The sequence below is a fragment of the Narcine bancroftii genome, chromosome 4 (assembly GCF_036971445.1).
Source record: "Narcine bancroftii isolate sNarBan1 chromosome 4, sNarBan1.hap1, whole genome shotgun sequence".
NCBI classification, from domain to species: Eukaryota; Metazoa; Chordata; class Chondrichthyes; order Torpediniformes; family Narcinidae; genus Narcine; species Narcine bancroftii.
In genome coordinates, this window is record NC_091472.1 from 221,443,663 (window position 1) to 221,465,819 (window position 22,157).

The 22,157-nt window shown below is 43.7% G+C and overlaps 1 protein-coding gene and 1 non-coding gene across 3 annotated transcripts in view; both read right to left on the reverse strand.

Annotated features, from left to right (window-relative positions):
- Positions 1 to 22,157, reverse strand: part of nop58 (NOP58 ribonucleoprotein homolog (yeast)) — a 44,776-nt gene that overhangs the window by 3,828 nt on the left and 18,791 nt on the right. For both annotated transcript variants that reach the window (XM_069933998.1, XM_069933997.1), the window contains exons 5-12: positions 18,699 to 18,835; positions 18,331 to 18,395; positions 13,204 to 13,338; positions 12,074 to 12,219; positions 11,422 to 11,548; positions 7,500 to 7,663; positions 1,839 to 1,973; positions 1,622 to 1,677 (exon numbers count right to left, since the gene is read on the reverse strand). In XM_069933998.1, coding sequence (XP_069790099.1) covers positions 1,622 to 1,677; positions 1,839 to 1,973; positions 7,500 to 7,663; positions 11,422 to 11,548; positions 12,074 to 12,219; positions 13,204 to 13,338; positions 18,331 to 18,395; positions 18,699 to 18,835 — 965 coding nt within the window. The remainder of the gene's footprint in view (positions 1 to 1,621; positions 1,678 to 1,838; positions 1,974 to 7,499; positions 7,664 to 11,421; positions 11,549 to 12,073; positions 12,220 to 13,203; positions 13,339 to 18,330; positions 18,396 to 18,698; positions 18,836 to 22,157) is intronic.
- On the reverse strand, positions 11,767 to 11,851 carry LOC138762575 (small nucleolar RNA SNORD11B). Its single transcript, XR_011356971.1, has one exon. It is a non-coding gene; the product is annotated as a small nucleolar RNA SNORD11B (small nucleolar RNA).

Sequence of the window (22,157 nt, forward strand, 5' to 3'; positions counted from 1 at the left end):
TTGATGTTCTAAGAATTCTACACATTTGTCCTTCTGAAAGGGTCCAATCGAACAGCACCAACAACCATGCAGTGTTGGCCATGTTCTAAATGATCAGGCATGAGCCATTTCTTCAGTGTTGGAAGTAGAATCTAACCCATATCTTTGCTCATTTGGAATCCAAAACATTTTTCAATTGACTGAGACAAACCCCCTTACTGTAATCGTATCGACAAAGATAATGGCAAGGAACAAAGTTAAAATGTGCACTAAACCAAAAGAAACCACAACTCACCATCCTCACCTGTAAGGGCAAGAGGAAATGTATGCAAGAACTCTTCATGCCCCAATTCCCAAGGAGCTCACAACTTCCCATCTGTGATTCCCAAACTTATGAACAGCACAGAAATAGGCCCTTAAGATGCAATGCCCAAGCCAACCACTATGTCAATTTAAATGCACAGTCTATTTCTGGCCAGTTCCTGCCTTTTCATGTGTCTATCCAAACACCTCTTAAATCTCACCATCATATCTGCTGCCACCACTTGCCCAGACAGCATGTTCCAGGCGCGGTGTATATAAAAAAAACCTCAAATCTCATTTATACATTCTCCATCTCAGCTTAAAGCTGTGCTTCTCAGTATTTGAATTACATAGAAGGAAAAACAAAAAGTCTGCAGACAGCGTGGTTGAAGTAAAAACACAATGCTGGAGAAACTAAGTACATAGCTCCCTGAAGGAGGCAACACAGGTAGACAGGCTGGTGATGGTGTTTGACGCACTTACACGAGCACAGGAGTTGTGCAAGATATCGATGAGGCCACATTGAGTATTGTGCACAGTTTTGGTTGCTCAGCAATGGGAAGGACATCATTCAGCTGAAATGATTTACGAGAATGTTCCTGGGTCTGGATAGCTGGAGTTACAAGGAGAGGGTGGAGCATTTTTTATAGGTGTGTTGGGAGACTGAGGAGCGGTTTAGAAAATCAGAAGGGGGGGCAGAGAGAAGGTGAATGGTTGGTCTTCGTTCTCCTCCCCCCCCCCCACCCAAGGGAGGGGAGTTCAAAGTGAGGGAGCTCATTTAAAATTGGGGGTTGGGGAAGAGATTTAAAGGGGACATTGAGAAGCAACTCCTTCACACAGACACGCACCCCCCCCCCCCCACACGGTGTCGAAAGAATAATCCGTCAGAGGAAGCCGTAGAGGTGGGTACCATTGTGACATTTAAAAGATACGTCGATGGACAAGAAAGGCAGGGGGTCAAATGGGACTAGTTTAGATGGACAATCTGGTCAGCAGGCATTAAGTGAACCAAAGGGCCCACTCTTATCTCAAATTTTGTTCCTCTCGGTCACATCTGAATCCTGGAAGGTCCTGCTCTTCTCTCAACCCAATTTTTGTAAAGGCAAGTTCATCTTCCTTGCCTGCAATTATCCATTACAGTGATCTCTCATCAACTAACACTCTAGTCTTTGTTGGCTGGTGTTGGACCTGAAGATCTTGTGGGCTACAGGATTTTACTTGTGTCACCCTGAACAGTCATGGCACATCTTTTGAACATATTTTGTGTTCTCATTCACTGCCTCATTGGTATTTTTGTGGAGTAGAACTTTATTAATAGAAAAAAATTTTAAATACATACCTCTTATGCTGATATTTGTCACTTTTTGCGAGAGCCTTTCCGGAACCACTTTGTCTCTTCATTTATATGAAAATCAAAAAAACAGAAACCGTTTTAATGACAAGATAACTCAAATATCATGAATCTCAAACTAGAAGTTCATATCCTGACTAAAATGCCCACTGCGCCAGGTCTCACTGACCTGGTCTTCTCCTTGGAGTTACCCTTTTTTACTTACCCCTTTGTCTTCTAAGTGCCGTAACCTGACCTCCAGCTTGGCTCTGTTCTCAACACTCATTTCTGAATTTGTGTCTTCACCCAGAGCATCATAACGGATTGCCAAGGTTGTCTTGGCTGCCAACATCCTGGAGACCTGTTGAAGAGGCAAATCCAATGTCAGCAATGACATCTATGATGTCTCCACATTTACCAATAGAGAACAAGTCACATGCAACCTCCACATTACATAGCATAATGGGCCGTGCAACCTGCGAATAAACAGGCCGTATCACCACAACATGGCCGGTCCAAGATGGTGCGGGCTCCCCTCAACTGCCAAGAGGGAGCCCGCAGCTAGTGCCACATGCAGGCTAAGGAGCCCTCCGCTTCCGTGGCTAACCAGCCAGAGTGACATCATGACGCGATGATGTCACTTCCAGAAATCAGAGGGTACATCACCAGGAGTGGGTGGGCCAGTGTGGAAACTCAAGGAATTCAAACCAGTAAAGTCAGTCTTTGTTTTACACTTGTGTGGACGTCTCTTTATTAGGTAGCGCTGCCACAGCAAACGCTACAGTGGTGACCCTGAAGGTTCCAAAGTTTTGGAACCAGCATCAATCACAAGAAAATGCAGCAATCAGCTAAATCCATCACAGACCGACCGTCTGATAGCCACCAGGCTCCCACACACAGACCGACAGTCTGATAGCCGCCGGGCTCCCACACACACAGACAGAACGTCTGACCAGCCGCTGGGCACCCACACGTGGACCGACCATATCACCCGCTGCCGGATCCTACATACAGACCGTCTGACTAGTCACCGGGCTCCAACACACAGACCGACAGTCTGACCAGCCGCCAGGCTCCCACACACAGAATGACCGTCTGACAAGCAGTAGGCATACATCTCCCGCCTTTCTGGGCGGGCCAGCCCAGGAATTGGCTACAGCTGGCTGAGTCAGTTCCACATCAGGGGAATTATTTCAGAGCACACCAAGTTCTGGCACTTCTTCAGTGCCCTGGATACTGCCAAAGTAAACGTCTTCATAGAAAACCCACCAATGGAGCGCAAGTACAAGCAGATCTGACGTTTCCTCCTGGACATCAGAGAGCTCAGCCGGCATGGGCATGCCATTAGAACCCTCAACCTGCAGGGCCTGGGCGACAGAAACCCCTCCGATCTAATGCACGATACAGTGGCCCTGGCAGACGGGCACACAGACTGTTTCTTGTTCGACGCCTTATTCCTCTCGAAACTACCAGTGCACATATCCTCGGCAGTTTCAGGCATGGATTTCAGTGCCCCACACCTCGTAGCCAAGGAGGCAGACAGGCTGTTCTGCACGCCACAGCAGAGCTCCCTCCACGCAACCAGTCTACGAGATAGCTGAGGCACAGCGGCAATGCAAAGGGCGCGCAGAGCAGTGAGTACTGTTTCTACCATCACTGATGGGGCAAAAATGCCCGGCAATGCACCCCCCACCCCCAATGCTCATACTCCACCACCAAAACCAACACGGTAATAGGAAACGGGCAGGCTAGCCACTGCTAGTGGCCTTGGTGTTTGGCACACAGAAAGCCCTACTCTACCTCAGAGACCAGAGGACCAAGAGGGATTTCCTCTTCGACAACAGGAGTGGAGATCAGCCTCATCCCACACATGTACTTTGAGGCGAGAAACAACTTGCTGAGAGATGTTGCCACCTCTTGGAGAGTCTCAAACTTCAGCAGTGGGACCATGGCTTATATTATCCAAAAGTTGTTTACTTCAGATCTTATCTCTTTGAACAAAAGATTTAATTATCTTCAAGGTCTCCTGACAGTCTGCGACCAACAAAAGACAACTACATCTCTGGGCCTCATGGTGGAAGTTGGATAATGTCTACTGATTCATATGCATCATGCAGGTTCTCAGCCTTGGCTGCAAAAGTAAGAAACACGATTTAAATCTTCCATTACAGGCTGTTAGTGGCAAACTCAGCTTTGGCTTGTTGAAACTTGTCTGATGGTAGGTGTTGGCCTCATGCGTGCACTGGGGGGGCCGGGAGTGTCTGATGCTCCACGCCATGTGGCAGGTTGGAGTCATGGAAGCTCAGTGTCAATAGAACCAAGTATTTGGCCAGTAGGGAAGTGTACTTGTCTTGGTCCAGAGCATGCTTGGTCACCATCCACGTTGCAGACACTGTTTTTCAGTGGGAGTGCACCATCGCGGCTGTGGAACAGGTGCTACTCGGAGAGCATTTCCTCCGGGCTCACGAACTGCTGGTGGACATGACAAGATGCCTGTTAGTAAACACAACAATGTTCCAGTCTTTCCCCCTCACCCTATGCCAGCTCTTTCCTGCCACTGGGAACCCATGCCCTGGACCCAACTGCCAAAGCGAGGCGACGACTGAACACTTATAGTAGGCAAGTATAATTGGGAAGGGCTTGCATATTGTAGTGTGAATTCAGCTTTAGATTTAGTAATAAAGACTTGTATAAACTGAACTGCTCTCAGTGTGTGTCTATTTTCTTTCGGTAGCTCAAAGACTGCGACCAATCTAAAACGATCAAAATGAGAGGTACAAGTTTACCCAAGACACAGCCCTTGGACCTCCCCAATCCACATGGTGCAGAAGAGCTCCGGCTGGTGGCATCTGTGCGGCAACAACTAACATCTAAATGAGGCAACAGTCCAGGATGGGTACCCCATCCCACATGTCCAGGATTTCACCATGAAATTCCAGGGCTGCAGGGTATTCTCCAAGGTGGACCTCGTGAAGGGGTACCACCAAGTCCTGGTACACCCCGGCAATGTCCAGAAGACGGACATCATCACACCTTTCGGCCTCTGAATTCTTAAGAATGCCTTTTGGACTCAAAAACATGGCCTAGACATTCGAGCGGCTAATGGACGTGGTCGGCAGGGATCTCGACTTCATTTTCATTTATCTAGACGACATCCTCATTGCCAGCCCTGACGCCAGCATCCACAGGACGCACCTCACCCACCTGTTTGACACAGTCAAGTGCCAGTTCGGCCTGCAAACAATAGACTTCCTGGGGCACTGCATCACACCAGAGGGTGGCATGCAACTACCTGACAAGATGGAGGCCATTCAGAATTTCCCCAGTCGAACACGACCAAAGGATTACAGGAGTTCCTGGGGATGGTCAAATTCTACCATCGCTTCCTCCCGGGAGCAGCCACCCTTATGCAGCCTGTTTGACCTTGTCAAACCCGGCAACAAGACACTGTAATGGATGCCAGAGACCACAGAGGTTTTCCATGCCACCAAGGCAGCACTGGTGAAGGCCACAGCACTGGCACACCCGGATGTCACCTCTTCCCGGCCCTCACAAGAACGCTTCAGACAGAGTGGTGGGCGCGGTGCTAGAGCAATGGGTTGACGAACACTGGCACCCCCTCGCCTTCTTCAATAAGCACCTCCGAACAGCAGAGCTCAAATACAGCGCATTTGACCGCGAACTGCTGGCCATGTACCTGGCGATAGGGCACTTCCGCTACATGCTCGAGGGGAGAGTGTTCACTGCCTACACAAACCATTGACCTATGCACTCAGCAAGGTCTTGGACCCATGGTCAGCAAGACAACAACAACAACACCTTTCCTACGTATCAGAATTCACCATGGATATCTGTCATGTCACCATCAAGGCCAACGTAGTTGCCAACACGCTGTCTCGGCCCATGATTACCGCAACCTCAGGAGGGCTTGATGTTGCCCAGCTCGCCAAGAACCAGAGAGAGTAAGCTGACGTTCAGGCGTACTGGACGCCATCACCAGCCTGAAGGTCAGATACTTCTGTCCCACACCAGGAGAACCGACCCTGCTGTGTGACATCTCCACCAGATCCCCAAGGCCGATCCTACCCGCGACCTGGTGGCGGCACGTTTTCGACCAGATATATGGTTTAATCGCACCCTCCTACAAGATCCATGGTCCGCTTGCTCTCAGACAAGTTCGTGTGGCATGGGCTCCGCTGAGACGTTACTCTATGGGCTTGAACCTGCTGACAGTGCCAGCACGCCAAGTTGCGGCACACCAAAACCCACTACAAACTTCGAGCCGGTGCAATGCAGGTTCAAACATGTCCATGTTGACACTGTCAGCCCCCTCCCAGTAAGCCAGGGTATAATGCATCTGTTCACGATCATTGACAGGTTCACCCGCTGGCGAGAGGCCACACCCATGGCTGCGTGTGACACAGACGTACACCTGGGCTTTCCTCACCACCTGGGTCACGCGTTTCGGAATCCCAACCCACATCACATCAGACCAAGGAGGGCAGTTGACCTCTCTGGTCTAACCTGGCAAAATTCTGCAGCAGCCAAGTCCACTGTATGAAGGCCTACCATAACCCAGCAAACAGACTGGTCAAACAGTTCCACCGCCACCCGAATGCTGCGTTGAAAGCCCAAATGAACTGGATGGTCGCGTTCCTATGGGTACTGTTCAGGATCCGGATGGCACCAAAGGAGGACCTACCATCATCGACCACAGAGATGGTATACGGCGCACTGCTTACCATCCTAGGGGCCCTACATTTCAAATCCCCTGACCACAAGCTGAGAGAGCAAGCGGGTGGACAACCCCCCGCCACCGTCCAGACAGAGCTCACCACCCAGCCACATTCGAGTGGATCTGCAGTCCACATACTACATTTTTGTAGAGGACAGCAAAGGACCCCGCTACAGTGCCTGTACGAGGGCCCCTTCAAGGTGCTGCAGAGGGACAGCGTGGTGTTCACATTGGACAGTGGCAGTCGACAAGACAGATTCACAGTCAACCACCTCAAAGTCACGCACTTGTACTCTGACCTGTCAGAGCACAGAGGTAGACCGCCCAGGGACCAAGCCAGACTGCTTAGAGGTGGCAATTCTGGGGGGGTGGGTGGAGGTGGTTGGTGTAGCGGGCTGAGTGACTGCGTGAATAAACGGGCCGAATCAACGCAACATGCAGCCAGTCCAAGATGGGGAGCCTGCGCACAGCACCACTTCCACATAATGGCCAACTGGCCGGAGAGTGACACCGCGACGCAATGACGTCATGTCCTGAAGTTGGAGGGTACGTCACTGGAAGAGGGCAGGCCAGCACGCACACTCGGGGAATTCAAACCAGTAAAGTTAGTCTGTTTTACACTCACCTTGTGTGGTGACGCTGCTGCAGCAGATGCTATAATTGTTATTATTATACGTAAAAACCTTAACAGCATCCAACTGAGCTCCCTTATAGCACATTTTTGCACTGAGGTAACCAAATTTCCAAGCATGACAGTACTCAGAATTAGGCATTTAATGATCCTTTTTTGTCAATATCTGGAGATTTCCATGGCTCCAAAGAATGCAATGTATCAATGAAAGACTCACAAGTACCACAAGGAGACAGGTAATACATGTTGATTTTGTCGGCGTTATCAGAAAGGTCAATGTCCAAGGAAAAGAATTAGCAGTTCTAATTTCAAGCCAATTTGATACTCATTTTCTTGGTTTAAAATGATGCTGTTAAAAGGATTCACAACAAAGAAGTTCCAGCACCTGATTCCAGAAGATCAGATGTTGATTTTGGATAAGAAAATAGAATTAAGTTGCCAAGAGCTTTCACTTTAATGAGAAAAATTAACAAATAAATCAAAACATTCTCAACTTTTGCAGTGCATGTTTCTGTACTTACCTTGCCCTTGTACTTTGGAGTGGTCTGCCCCACTAATGATGCATGGTAAATAATACCATATTTTGGGGTGTCTTTCTTGGTCTTCAATGCTCTGAACAATGCCTTTTCTGCACCCAGAATCTGTACAGTGGACGCAGGATGTTTCGCTAGGTTCAACAAAGAACCTATGAAAAGGAGAAAAGAGCACAGTGAGATTAAATACTCCACACCTCTACAGTGTATAGGTGAAGAATTATCTTTGATATCTTATGAACAAAATATTTGACCTAATAACCATGCTAAGAAAATGAGGTAGAAAATACACCCATAACAAGAATCCTTTTAGCTCAGTCTCACTTGCCTGCATCCAGCCCATATCTCTCCAAAACCATTCTATCCATAAAAATGTTTCTTAAAAATAGCAATAGTGCCTGCCTCAATTACCTTTCTGGCAGCTAGTTCCATAGACCCTCCACCCCATGTAAAAACGTTATCTTTCCATTTCCTATTAAATCTCTCCCCTCTTCATCTTCAACCAATGTTCTTTGGTCCTTGTATACCATACACTGGGCAAAGAACTGCAAGTTAAGCCAATCTATTCCTCTCATCAATTTGTACACCTCCATGGGATCACCCTGCACTCATCTTCCAGTGTTCCAAGAAATAAAGCCCCAGCCAGCTCAACCTCTCCCTATAGCTCAGGCCTAAGTCCTGGCAACATCCTCATAAATCTTCTCTTACCCTCTCCAACTTGATGACATCTTTCCTGTGGCACGGTGTCCAAAATACAATTCTCCAAATGGGGCCTCACTAACATCTTGAGCAATTGCAGCATGACCTCCCAACAACACTCAATGCTCTGACTGATAAAAGCCTTTTTGGCCACCTATCTACCTGTGATGCTGTTTTCAGGGTACTATGTATCTGTACTTTCAGATCCCTCTGCTCTACAGCATTCCCCAAATCCCCACCATTCACTGTGTAGGTCCTACCCATGTTAGACTTGCCAAAATTCAACACCTCACTTTTCTCTGTATTGAAATCCATCAACCTGCCCAACCAATCAAATTCCAGCTGGAATTCTTTTTTGCAACCACTTCCCCTATCTACAATACCACTTTAATGACACCAAGGGTCCAAGACCATAACCTGTGTCATATCAGTCACAGGCCCCCAGTCTGAAACATGTTCTACCCTTCATACACCACCTATACTTCATAACAACTCACAAATCTCAGCCAGGGAATCCCTAGCTTCCCAGTGCCTTTGGATGTACCCGATAAGGACCAGGAGATTTTCTACCTTCACACAAATCAGGAATTTCAGCACCACCTCATCTATTACATGGTTCTCAAGGCACTACCATTGACTGCCCCAAGTTCTCCAGTCTTCATACCTTGCCACCTCCTGTGGCTTCAGAGTCACCCATATGATTCCTAAAGGAGGATTGGGGGGGGGGGGGGAGATGGGTCACATTTTTGACCCTTTACATACACAAAAAAACTCCGGGGAATATATCTGCCAGAGCAATCACCTGTCCCATTTTTGTCTTCCTGATTTCCTTTTTTTAGCTTAGTTCCTGAAACTCTACCAGGTGTACACTTATTCCCAACTACTTATAGCTGCTTCACGCTCTGGAGCAGAGCCTGAATTTCCCTCTTCATCCAAGCTTTCCTATGCTTGAATGTCTGACCATTCACTTAAACAAGAATATGCACATCCTGGTCAATACATTCAAACATACAATTTTCTTAACATTCCTCTTCCTTCAAATAATCTGGTCCAATCAACTGGAGAAAATTCTTGACTTGTACTTTTAAAGATAGCCTTACGCAAATTCTACACTTAACCTGTGTCTCTATATAGCTATATTAAACCTGACAGAACTATGATCAGTCACCAAACACTCATCTACAAACACTTCATCCACTTTGCCCTTCCCAAACTAGATCAATTGCTGGAAGAAACTTTCCTGAACGCATTTGACAAATTCCACCCCATCTAAACCTTTCATACCATGACTTTCCCAGTCAATACCTGGAAAGTTAAGATAACCTACAATGACCTACAGGTGGCAACCTCCAGCATATTTGCTCCTCTAATGCCCATCAGCTAATTGGGGGCCTATATTAAACTCCAAACAAGTCAATCATGCCTTTCTTGTTCCTCAAATCCATCCATATTGCCTCACTAGCCGACCCACCTGTCACTTCACCTCTGACCGTTAGTGTGATATTATCCTATTGTCGTTAACCACCAACAAAACACCCTTTCCTCTTTTACCTCCACCTGTCATTCCTGAAACAGCTGGATCCTGGAATGTTGAGTGCTAGTCTTGCCCTATTGTAGTTTCATGTGTTTACCCATGTCCCAAGTTAATTTGCCTTACTTAACAAGCCTTTTCCATTAAAATAGGGGTAATTTAAACAAACAATCCTTGCTCACTCACATTCTCCTGCCGGCTAAACCCCACCCCCTGCAACAATTGCTCTTCATACCAACTTTAACCTCTCATCTGCCCACTCTGCAAAGGATTCCACCCGCCCTCCCCCTGGACAATCTCATTTAAACCTACCCAGATAGCACTGGCAAAGCTGCCTGCCAGGATGCTGGTACCTCTGGTTTAAGTGCAACCTGTCCCAGTTGAAGAGATCCCAATTATTTAAAAGCCCAAATTTCTGCCCACTGTACCAGCTCCTCAGCCACAAATTCATCTGGCCTGTCTTCCCATTTCTGAGCTCACTGCACATGGCACATCCCTCGAGGTCCTGCTTCTCAACCTCTGACCTAACTGCAGGATCCATTTCTGATTCTACCTGAATCGTTTGTACAATAACCCAAGATGGTTCTCCAAAAGCGAGATGACATTCTTGACCATGGTTCTTGGGAGGTATCACGATCCCAGTAGCTCTTCCACTGCCACAGAACTTTCTGTCTGTTCCCCTCATGATCAACTCACCCATCACTATCACTCTGCTTTCCTGTACCATTAGCTTCTGAGCTTTGAACCAGTTATAATGCCACTGACCCAACTGATGCTGCTATTTCCTCCTTCCAATAATAGTATCCAGTTAGTGAAGAGATTGGCCACAGGGGAACCGTGTACTTTCTGCTCCCCTTGCCTCTCCTTTGGCGGGGTGGGGCGTGCGCAGTTCCATCCATTTGTCAATTGCTCCTTAGTTGTGAACACCTCAGTTCAAGTCTGATCCAGAATATCAGTGCATCCAATTGCAGCTCTAATTCCTTGACCCTGCCTGTCAGGAACTGCAGCTGGGTACACGTCCCACAAATGTAGACTGCATCAAGATCACAGGGATCCCCGATTCCTCCCATCCAGCAGGAGAAGCATTCCACTGCCATCCCACCCACTCAAGTTAAGTCACTTACCGAAGCCTCAAAGTCCCACTCACATATTTGTCACTCGACAATAGCTGCTTCATGAGCTTTTTCCTTTTATTGGCTCCAAAGACAACTCAGTACATCTCGCACATCCAACAGCAATCACATCTTCGACTGGTTGCATTGAAATTTAACCAACAGTGATAGAGAAGGAGTGGCAGTGGTAATGTTTACAGGAGAGCACATTTGTTGATGAAACAGATTTTCATTACCTTGTGCCCTGGGCTGGATTATCCAACAGAGCCTGCAGCCAAGTGTTTACTCAATTTGAGAACTTACTACAGGACAAGGAATGTCACTGTTTTGCTACAGGTGTGATAAGTAGGTAAGAATTGAGAACAAGTTTAAAACTAACTCCTCATAGGTATGTCACATCAATATCCGACCAGAGGATCGAGGAAATCCTAGTTCAATACCTCCTTAGAGGCCAGCTCATCAGAGGAATTTTTTCCTCGCATTCCAGGTATCGCAGAGGTGGACCTTAATTTGCAAGCAGAACCCCTAAAAATTCCCTAACATTTAAACATCTGTGGCAAGTACTTACCAGCATGTGCTATTAATCTGGCTCCAACCAGTTCCCCAACCATCACTGTCAAGTTGGGGGCTATAGCCATCATTCTATTTCTCAGGTAGTCATCAAGCTGGGCACGGTACTCCGAGATCTGCACAACCTTGAGGGCAGGAAAAGTACAACTGGTAAACAATTCTGGAAGTTGTGTGCAATGAAATCTGTTCTACCATGCAGCAATGAGGATCCTATTGGAAGCGAATTACAACGAGGACAATGTTAGTGCAGTGCTATGCCAATTAAGCACGTTGCTTTACTTTGGATGGTGTTAAGCCATGGTGTGGCATGGGTTCACTTTACAGCACTCAAATAATCTAGCACTGAGAGTCTCAGATGAGGTAGTGACTAAAAACCCCTCAGCATTTAATCAGGAAGAGTGACAAAGTCATCATCATCACTGCTACCAGTGCTAGACAGACATTAACTAGAGGAAACATTCTTACCATCACTTCACGTGATGGTCACACCACTTATCTGAATTCAGATAAGATTCTGTCATAGTTTCCTTTAGCCCATGGTGAAAGATTAGATCACCTTGCAACTTTGAATCAAAGTTTTATTCTCTCAAGTTAAAAATCACTTCAGACTTGACAAAAATAAAAAGAGAAGTAACTAGTTTTACACCAACCTGATCACAAAGGTGTATAATGTGCTCAATGTCTTCATCAGACACCTCTGTTCCCATGGATATTTCAGCTGCAACCTTCACTACACTTTCCACCTCCTCGGGTAAAATGTCTGAAAGATCCGTGGTGGCAGTATTTGTTCTGTTACCTGTTGAGCAATATACAAAGTACTGGAAATATTCAAAAAGCTACCTTCAAAAAAAAAGTCCAATGCTTGAAATGGCAAATATCAGATTTGATTCATGGCCCCTCCCGTTAATTTTGGTGAATCCTGCAGCACCAAAGCAGACAGTATTTAGTCCAAATGGCAACCAGGTGTACAGGTGCTGCCCTACTTATGACGGTCTGACTTACGATTTTTCAAAGTTACGAAGGTACAACAGTGTGAATGTTGTTATTTACTTTCATGTAATACATAAAAGTAAGGTAATCACAAGAATTGTTGATTTTTCAAATAAACATTGATAATTCTTTCTAGCCTCCTTGGTCAATCACTTCTTTTAGTTCAGTTGGAAAACCTGCAGGGACTGATACAGCACTGTCGGGAGAGAGCAAGGCAGCAGGATCAGTGTGGGGACTCTTTCAGCTCTGTTGGGAGAGAGTGGGGCAGTGGGATCAGTGTTGCAAATGATAAAGGGCTATGGGGAGAGAGCAGGGGAGTGGGATCAGTATGGGGACAGATAAGCGTTGTCAGTGTTATACAAGATATATCTGTATACTTTTTCAACTTACAATGGGCTTGTCAGAATGCAGTCCCATCGTAAATAGAGGAGTACTTGTATAGCTGAAGCAAGATTGCACCGTACTACATTGCCCATCATGGCTGCTCATTGCAGCAACGCTGCTGGTTCGATAACATTGCTTGGGAGATAGATCAGGTCAATGGTAGCATTGAAAACCAAAACATTTTGCTCCCAATATTTTAGAACATTGCGCTGCATTTTAGTGCCAATTCACCATTTGTATGCCAGCTCTTGGCAAGATTTTTGAAAGCCAGAGTACAACTGTATCATATACTGCTAGGCAGCAGAATGCAGGATTGAATCCCAAATTCCCATCTCCAATTAGAAAACCAACTCACAGCTTGGTCATTGAAAGTTTTGACAGGAGTGTGTTACATTAAAAAACTCACCCAATTTCTGAACACACTTGCAGTATGCCAAGTTATCAGTGACAGCTTTTCCAAGTTCGGGGAAATGCCAGCCATACCATTCCCTGCAGCGCATGACGTAATTATTAAGCTCCTTGTCCAAATCATCCAGTAAAGCTACAGTTTAGTGAGAGACAAAAAAATCTTCAGGTTCCTTGTCATTTATTCACAACATTGTCCTTACAAGACTTCATTTCTCTGCAAGCATTTTCCTCTAGAAAACAGAGGTATAATTTGTACATCAATAATTGATACATCACTCCCAGGAATAGTTCAAGAACAATATCCTATTTATTCTAGAAACACTAGAACAAGGTCATAGAATGTAAAACTTAAAACATGGTCAAAAATGAAAGCAGACAGTTTCACAGCTTTCTCACAGAAGTCCAACAAAACATAACCAGAATGGAAATTTTAATCCATAGTTTCAGGTTATTTTACAGAATATTGCCACTGAGTGGTCCTTGCCCATTTTTCTCCACATCTGAACTGAAATCTTAAATTTTACTCATTATTCTGCAGATGTTGAACTTTACAAATATTTATTTCTAAACTTGAGTTGAAGCAACGTTGAGTTCACCCAATGCAAAACTAATTACCATATTTTTGGCATATAAGCCTTGAAACCCTCAAAAATCTCAAAAAAATGGGGGTGGACCTATATACCAGATACACTTTTGAGACCTTAAATTCAACTCAAAAAACCACTGGATGCCAATTCGGCATACAAGTTAAACCTTGAAAAACAAAAACTCAACAACAAATTTTCGTTGAAAATTTTATTGAAAAAAAAACATTTAGAATCCTTCAAAATCACTATTGTCTGAGGCAAAGATCATGGCAAACATCATGCAGGTCCCAATGTGTATCTGATGAGTGTCCCACAATAAATCATCTGTACCATCAATTGCACAAGAGATACTGCATTTTTTTTTTAAAAACGATTTTAGAGTCTCTACTTTATCCCATGCTTTGAGCATAAAGTCGCACAGCACATCAAATGATACAGCACGCATTGCCTTGCCTTTTGTAAGTGACTTTTCTGCACTTGACATCCATGTATTCCATTCTTGACACACATGATCTTTGACTGGCTTGTTCACGCAGACATTGATAGAGATGTCAAACCACCCAGGATTACTGCTATGTAAGTATTATGTAGTGCTAATCTATTTTTAGTGTTCTCAGTTAAGTGGCTATGAAACATATCTCAGACCAGCAAACTCCGTTCCTTGTGTCAACAGCCTGTTCCACAGATTGTCTATCCATAGTTTTATACCACTTTCATCCATCCACCCTTTTTCATGAAAATGTACAAAAATATATTCAGGGAATTTCATTTTCGGTTTTATTTTGCACTTGAAGGATACCAGGGGTCTTTGTCCCATCAGCCATGCATGTTAACACCACGGTAAACCTGATCCCTTCATGGCCTGTACTTCTGGTTTGCAATTTTCACACTTTTACTTTTCAAGGGCCTATCACGTCAAAATTCATGGGGGCTTCATGTAAACTAGTGTTTCTACCAGTTCCACATAATAAACTGATGAAAATTTACAGCTTGATGATCAAGATCTTTTGGCAGCTCCTGTGCAGTTTTTGTTTTTTGTTGTAATACCAGATTTTTGCTGTTCATGAAACAGTTGCACCAGCCTCTGGAGCTTCAAAATCTTTACCGTGTTCTGGGCGTGACTTTGCCCACTTCAGTGCAAATGTTCTATTTTATTTCATAGGATCACATAGCAACCTTGCCTCTGTTCACGAACCCATTTTGCAATGTGGTTTTCCAACTCAGGCTAACAAGTGATTCCTCTTCTCATTCAACATTGCCTTTTTGGTATTTTTCTTATGTCTCTTTTCTTTCTCCAATCTCTTACCAACTCATATATATCAAATTTTCTTTTTTCCATAGGATTGATTCTGATCAGGAGCACTCAACATGGATTTGTGGGAGGAAGGTCATGTTTGACCAATCTGATTGAATTTTTTGAAGAGGTGACTAGGAATGTGGATGAGGGTAGCGCAGTAGATGTTGTCTATATGGACTTCAGTAAGGCCTTCGATAAGGTACCACATGGAAGGTTGGTTAGGAAGGTGCAGTCTTTGGGTATAAATTTTGAGATAGTCAAATGGATTGAACATTGGCTGAAGGGGAGAGGCCAGAGAGTGGTAGTGGATAATTGTCTGTCAGGTTGGAGGCCGGTGACCAGTGGTGTGCCTCAAGGATCTGTATTGGGCCCATTGTTGTTCGTTATATACATTAATGATCTAGATGATGGGGTGGTGAATTGGATTAGTAAATATGCAGACGATACTAAGATAGGTGGAATAGTGGATAATGAAGAAGGTTTTCAAGGAGTGCAGAGGGATTTGGGCTGCTTAGAAAAGTGGGCTGAAAAATGGCAGATGGAATTTAATGCTGATAAGTGTGAGGTGCTTCATTTTGGTAAGAAGAATCAGAATAGGACATATGTGGTAAATGGGAGAGCATTGAGGAATACAGAAGAGCAGAAAGATTTAGGAGTGACGGTACATCGTTCCCTGAAGGTAGAAACTCACGTGAATAGGGTGGTGAAGAAGGCTTTTAGTATGCTGGCCTTTATCAATCATTGCATGGAATATAGGAGTTGGGAGGTGATGTTGAGATTGTATAAGACGTTGGTGCGGCCTAATTTGGAGTTCTGTGTGCAGTTCTGGTCGCATAATTATAGGAAGGATATAAACAGAGTGGAGAGAGTGCAGAGAAGGTTTACCAGAATGTTGCCTGGGTTTAAGCATCTGGAGTATGGGGAGAGATTGGACAGATTGGGTCTTTATTCTTTGGAGCGTAGAAGGTTGAGAGGGGATTTGATAGAAGTATTTAAGATTATGAAAGGGATAGACAGAATGGATGTGGATAGACTATTTCCGTTAAGAGGAGGAAAGTTTAAAACAAGAGGACATGAGTTAAGAATTAAGGGGCAGAGGTTTAGAGGTAACATGAGGGGGAACTTCTTTACTCAGAGAGTGGTAGCTGTGTGGAATGATCTTCCGGGAGAAATAGTGGCGGCAGAGTCAATTGTATTATTTAAGAAAAGGTTGGACAGGTATATGGATGAGAGGAAGATGGAGGGTTATGGGCATTGTGCAGGGAGGTGGGATTAGAAAGGGGTGTTTGGTTCGGTGCGGACTAGAAGGGCCTAATGGCCTGTTTCCGTGCTGTAATTGTTATGTTTTTTATGTTATGTATTAAACTCCTTCTTCTCCTTTAAGAGTTCAAAACTTATGTCTGGATACAAAAATATTTTTTGACCTTATATTCCAATGGTTTTTTGTCTTCTCTCATTTTATTCCTTGCCTGCTCCAGTATATTTTCTCTTGTCGTATATCTCAAAAATTTTACTAAAACGGATCTTGGTTTTTGATGTGTCTGTGGTTTTGGAGCTAGTGTTCTGTGTGCTCTTTCTATTTCCATTCCTTCCTATATTTCTGTCATTCCCAGGACCTTTGGGATCCATTCTTTTATAAATTCCTTCATATCTGTGCCTTCTTCATCTTCCTTAAGGCCCACTATTTTTACGTTGTTTCACCTACTATAATTTTCCAACATATCAATTGTCTGAGCTAACAACTCTTGTAACTCTTTCACTTCCTTCCAATTTTCCTCTTAAATCGTTTACTTCCATTTCTACAGCCGTTTCTCGTTCTTCCACATTTTCTAATCTTTTCCCTATTTCTGTCATGACCAGCTCTAATCTATTCCTTTTTCTTCTGTACTTTTCACTTCATTAAATTCTAATGTCAACCATTCTTTTAATGCTCTCATTTGTTCTTGAAAAAAAACTATCTATATTCTGTCCATCTGTCTTACCTTCTATTTCTCTGTGCAGATCTTGGTCGTCTTCTTCCTCTTCTGTGTCTGCACCTGTGTTTGTGTCTTCTTCTCTTCCTTGTATCTGTGTCTCTTCTGATTTTCCTGACGAGTTGCTTGTCTCACTTTGCTGGCCGTCTTGCTGTTGGTCCTCTTCTTCTGGGCTACTCTTCTGTTGGGCCTCCTGCTGCTGCTCTTCTTTCCTTTCACTCCCTTTCCTGTCGCTTTCCTCTTCTTCCAGCTTAGAGCCCTGATGTCGGGCGTGTTGTGTTTGCCCGCTCCTCAGCTGGCCCCCCCTCCCGTCGGTGTTCTCCTTTTCCTTAGTGAGCGCACTGCGCATGCGCAAGGTTTGGCTCAAAGAGCCATTTTTGCAATCCAGCGGTTGGGGGGGGGGGGGAGGGGAGTCGCAACTCTGCGGGGTCGTCATCAACCTTGGTGAACGGGCTGGGCTCTCTTCTCCACAATGACTCCCTGTTTCTTCATGGGGGTAAGGACTTCTTCTTTCTCTTCCGGTGTCTTTTCTTCCCATTGATTTTACTTTTTCCTTCTTGGGTGCCATTTTCTTTTTTTTCTCTACAACTTTATCTTTTATTTGTTATGTTTTGTGTTTCTTGAACTTTGTGTTTTCTGCACTTTATTTCTTCTTTTCTGGAGAGGGCTGGTATTCTCCTACCGGCCACTACTCCATCACGTGACTCTTATATACTTCACATTTTCTTATAGCTGCAGTTGTTGGTTTTCTTGACCATCTCTATTACTTTTAACTTGAAGCTCACTTCATGCTTTCATTGTTTTACTGGAGCTTCTGTAACAACCACTCTTAGCCAATGCCCAATAGCTCAGTCATTCCAATTTTTTTTGGGGGGGGGACACGACAACCTATATGCCAACGAACACCAATAGCTCAGTAAACAGGATTTTTAGGGATCGACTTGTACCCTCAACAAATGATAAAACCATTAAAATAAGGCTGGAAAACTAAGGGGGGGGGGGTCAACCTTTACACCGAAATATACTGCGCTCCTTGATCTTACAAAAATATCTAATGCTTCCACAAATAAACTAGGAACTAAAACCCTCACAAATTATTCCTTCCTTAAATGTGTTGCTAAAAAAAACTCAGAATTGAAGAGAGCTTTGCGTGCAGTGTGAAAATAAAAACCTTTCCTTGATTAAATGGGACTCCCATCAGTTGTTGAAATTTTGTAACCAATACAATAAGTCACTAATATATGAGTAAGAAAGTTTCTTCAACTTACAGATTGCTTGCACAATCATGGTATCCACCTTGTCAGGACTGAACTTCAGCTTGTAACGGGACAGACTAGAATAAAACAACAGACTGACATTTACAACTGCACCAATTGCAGGTTGCACATTTCAAATACACATTACACACAGCTTCAGAACACTGTGCCCCTTGCATGTTATACAGTCCCAGATAATTATAATCCACAAGTTATAGATGCAGCAGAATCCACCCCTTACATAATTATTCAGTATTTTGCATGCAAATGCAACCACAAACTAGCTACACACAACACTGACACTGAAGAACATTCATTGGATCATTACCACAAAGGAGATGAGGAAACATTTACTTTGACACAGAAAAACTCATACAGACCTGTGTGCAAGACCAAGAGACATTGCACTGATTTCGCGAGGTTGTAAGCCAGTGATTAGCCCATTCACCTGAGTCCGGATTCCTCTCATCAATTCTGCAACAGTGGCATTGTGAATGCAACTCAGGTTAAGTTTGTCCTGCAAAAAAAAGTCATTTGGAGTGAGATCTCTTCTCTTCCTCCATTCAGCACGCTCTTGCTCCAATTACTTCATTTACACAATAAAGAACGATTGTCAAGTTTGTATTTTGTTTCAACAATGAATCATTTGGGAGGAGTCACATGATGGAGTAGTGGCCGGTAGGAAGCAGAAATGAGATGTAAACAAAGGATGAAATATGTTGAACTATATGACTATAAATATTAACGGAATACATAACCAAATCAAAATAAAGTCACTATTAAATTTACTGAAATAAGAAAAAATTGATATAGCATTTGTGCAGGAAATGCATCTAACTGAAGTGGAACACAAGAAATTAAGGAGAGATTGGGTGGGCACGTAACGGCAGCATCATATAATTCAAAAGCAAGAGGTGTAGCTATATTAATTAATATAAATATATGAATCAAAATAGAGGAGGAAATAATAGATCTAGCAGGGAGGTATGCAAGGATAAACTCTCAGATATATTCAGAATTTTGGAATTTGCTCAATATATATGCACCTAATGAAGAGGATCAAGAGTTTATGCAAGATATATTTTTGAATATTGTAGATACGCAGGGGAATATATTGATAGGAGGGGACTTTAACCTTAATTTGGATTCAAAGATGGATAAAACTGGACAAAAGACTAGCAGAAAGAACAAAGTAGCCAAACTTATGGTTAAATCTATGCAGGAAATGCAACTTTTGGATATATGGAGGAGACAACACCCAAAGGAGAAGGAATACTCATATTATTCGAGTAGACATAAAACATACTCAAGGATTGACCTGTTCCTGTTGTCAGCCCATATCCAAGGGAGAGTTAGGAAAACGGAATATAAAGCTAGATTGTTATCGGATCACTCACCCCTGTTATTAGCAATAGAGCTGGAGGACATCCCACCAAGAACATATAGATGGAGATTAAACTCCATGCTACTTAAAAGACAGGATTTTAGAGAATTCATTGAGCGCCAAATTAAAATGCACTTTGAAATAAATACGGAATCAGTGAAAGATAAATTTACATTATGGGATACAATGAAAGCCTTCATCAGAGGGCAGATAATAAGTTATGTAACTAAGATGAAAAAGGACTACAATTGGGAAATAGAACAGCTGGAAAGGGAAATAGTAAGTACAGAAAAAGAACTAGCAACAAGGGAAGATACAACAAAAAGAAGAGAATTGTCGGACAAAAAAATAAAATACGAAACACTACAAACGTATAAGGTGGAGAACAACATAGTGAAGACAAAGCAGAAGTATTATGAACTAGGAGAAAAAAAGCACAAAATACTAGCTAGGTAGCTTAAAACAGAACAAGCTAAAAGAACAGTATTGGCATCAAGAAAAAAGGACAAACAAATTACATATAACCAATCAGAGATCAATGAAAACTTCAAGGAATTCTACGAGCAATTATACAGAACTAAGAATGAAGGGAAAGAAGACAAAACAGACGAGTTTCTAGCTAAAATTGAACTACTGGAAATGCATGAAGAGGAGCAAAACAAACTGATAAAACCATTTGAAATAGAGGAAATACAGGATATATTAAAAAAGGTACCGATCAATAAAATGCCTGGAGAGGACGGACCCCCAACAGAATTCTATAAAACATTTAAAGACTTAATTCCTCCTCTCCTGGAAGTAATGAACCAGAATGAAGAAACACAAAACATCCCAGATTCATGCAAAACAGCAATAATTACAGTAATACCAAAGACGGGGAAAGATCCACTAACACCAGCATATAGACCAATTATCTCTACTTAACTCAGACTATAAGATAATAGCAAAACTATTAGCAAACAGATTGGCCGACTATGTACCAAAAATGGTAAAACTAGATCAAACTGGATTTATTAAGAAAAGACGAATAACAGACAATATCTGTAAGTTCATTAATTTAATCCATTCAGTAAAAGGAAAGAAGATGCCAAGAGTGACATTTGCTTTAGATGCAGAGAAAGCCTCTGACAGGGTAGAATGGAATTATTTATTCAAAGTACTACAGAGGTTCAACCTACCAGAAAAATATATTAATTGGATTAAAGGATTATATAAGGGACCATTGGCGAAGGTGACAGTAAATGGATATATAATCGAAGCAATTTAAATGAAGCAGGTCAACTAGGCAGGGATGTCCACTATCTCCCTCACTGTTCACTTTAGCTATAGAACCCTTGGCAGAACTGATAAGAACAGAAAATAAAATAGAGATGGAATATAAAATCAGTCTATTTACAGATGATGTCATAGTATACTTAACAGAACCAGAATTATCAATAAAAGAATTTGAAGGAATATGGAGAAATATCGGGGTACAACATCAACGCAAATAAAAGTGAAGCAATGCCAATGAATAATGCAGATTTCACAAAGTTTAAGAAAGAATCACCATTTAAATGGCAAACACAAGCAATCTGATACCTAGGTATTAGACTAGATCACACGTCAAACTCTGGCCCGCGATATAATTATATTTGACCCGCAAGACCATATTAAATATATATCAGAGTTGGCCCGCTGGCCGCCGCGCCAGTATAGCGCATGCACACTGAAGGTGAAAATGAAGACGCCGGAGGTGTGGAGGGATCTCAGAGTCCGCACTCAGCCCGCCCGGCTCCCGGACACAGACGCAGCTGGAGTTGGGGACCATCCTCGCTGGGTCTGCGCTTCAGCGGCGACGCCAGACCGAACGTCTCGTTGGCGATGCCTTCCCCCCTCGCTCCGTGCGCGGCGGACCCTGCCTCCCGCTCCTTTTGTTGGAGACGAGCCTAGCGCCATGAGATCGCAGTTTAATCCCTCTCCAACCATGGGAGGGGGGTGGGAGCAACGTGCTCTTCTCAGCCAATTCCTCCACTGCCCCGGAAGCCGGCGTTTCAATGGGGGGTTCAGGTGCCTTTGTCAGGCGACCGACCTGTTGGTCCAAGACAAGGGGAGAGCGTACAAACTCCACACAGACAGCACCTGAACTCGGGTGAACGTGGAGCTGCCACCCCACATTCCACATCAGGACTGTGTATAAGATTGGGAACAGTGAGACCGAAGCTTATTTTGTTCCTGTGATTTAAGACTTTCTTGGGGTGGGGGTCCTTCTCTGACCACTTGCCTAACAATTAACCTAATCAGATGTGGAGTTACCACAATACAACAGTTCTCAACCTTTTTCTTTCCACTCGCGTCCCTGTGCCATTGGTGCTCTGTGATTAGTAAGGGATTGCTTAAGGTGGTCTGTGGGTGGAAAGAAAAAGTTTGAAGACCACTGGTTTAATCATCCTTCATTGACTCGTCATGTGCACGG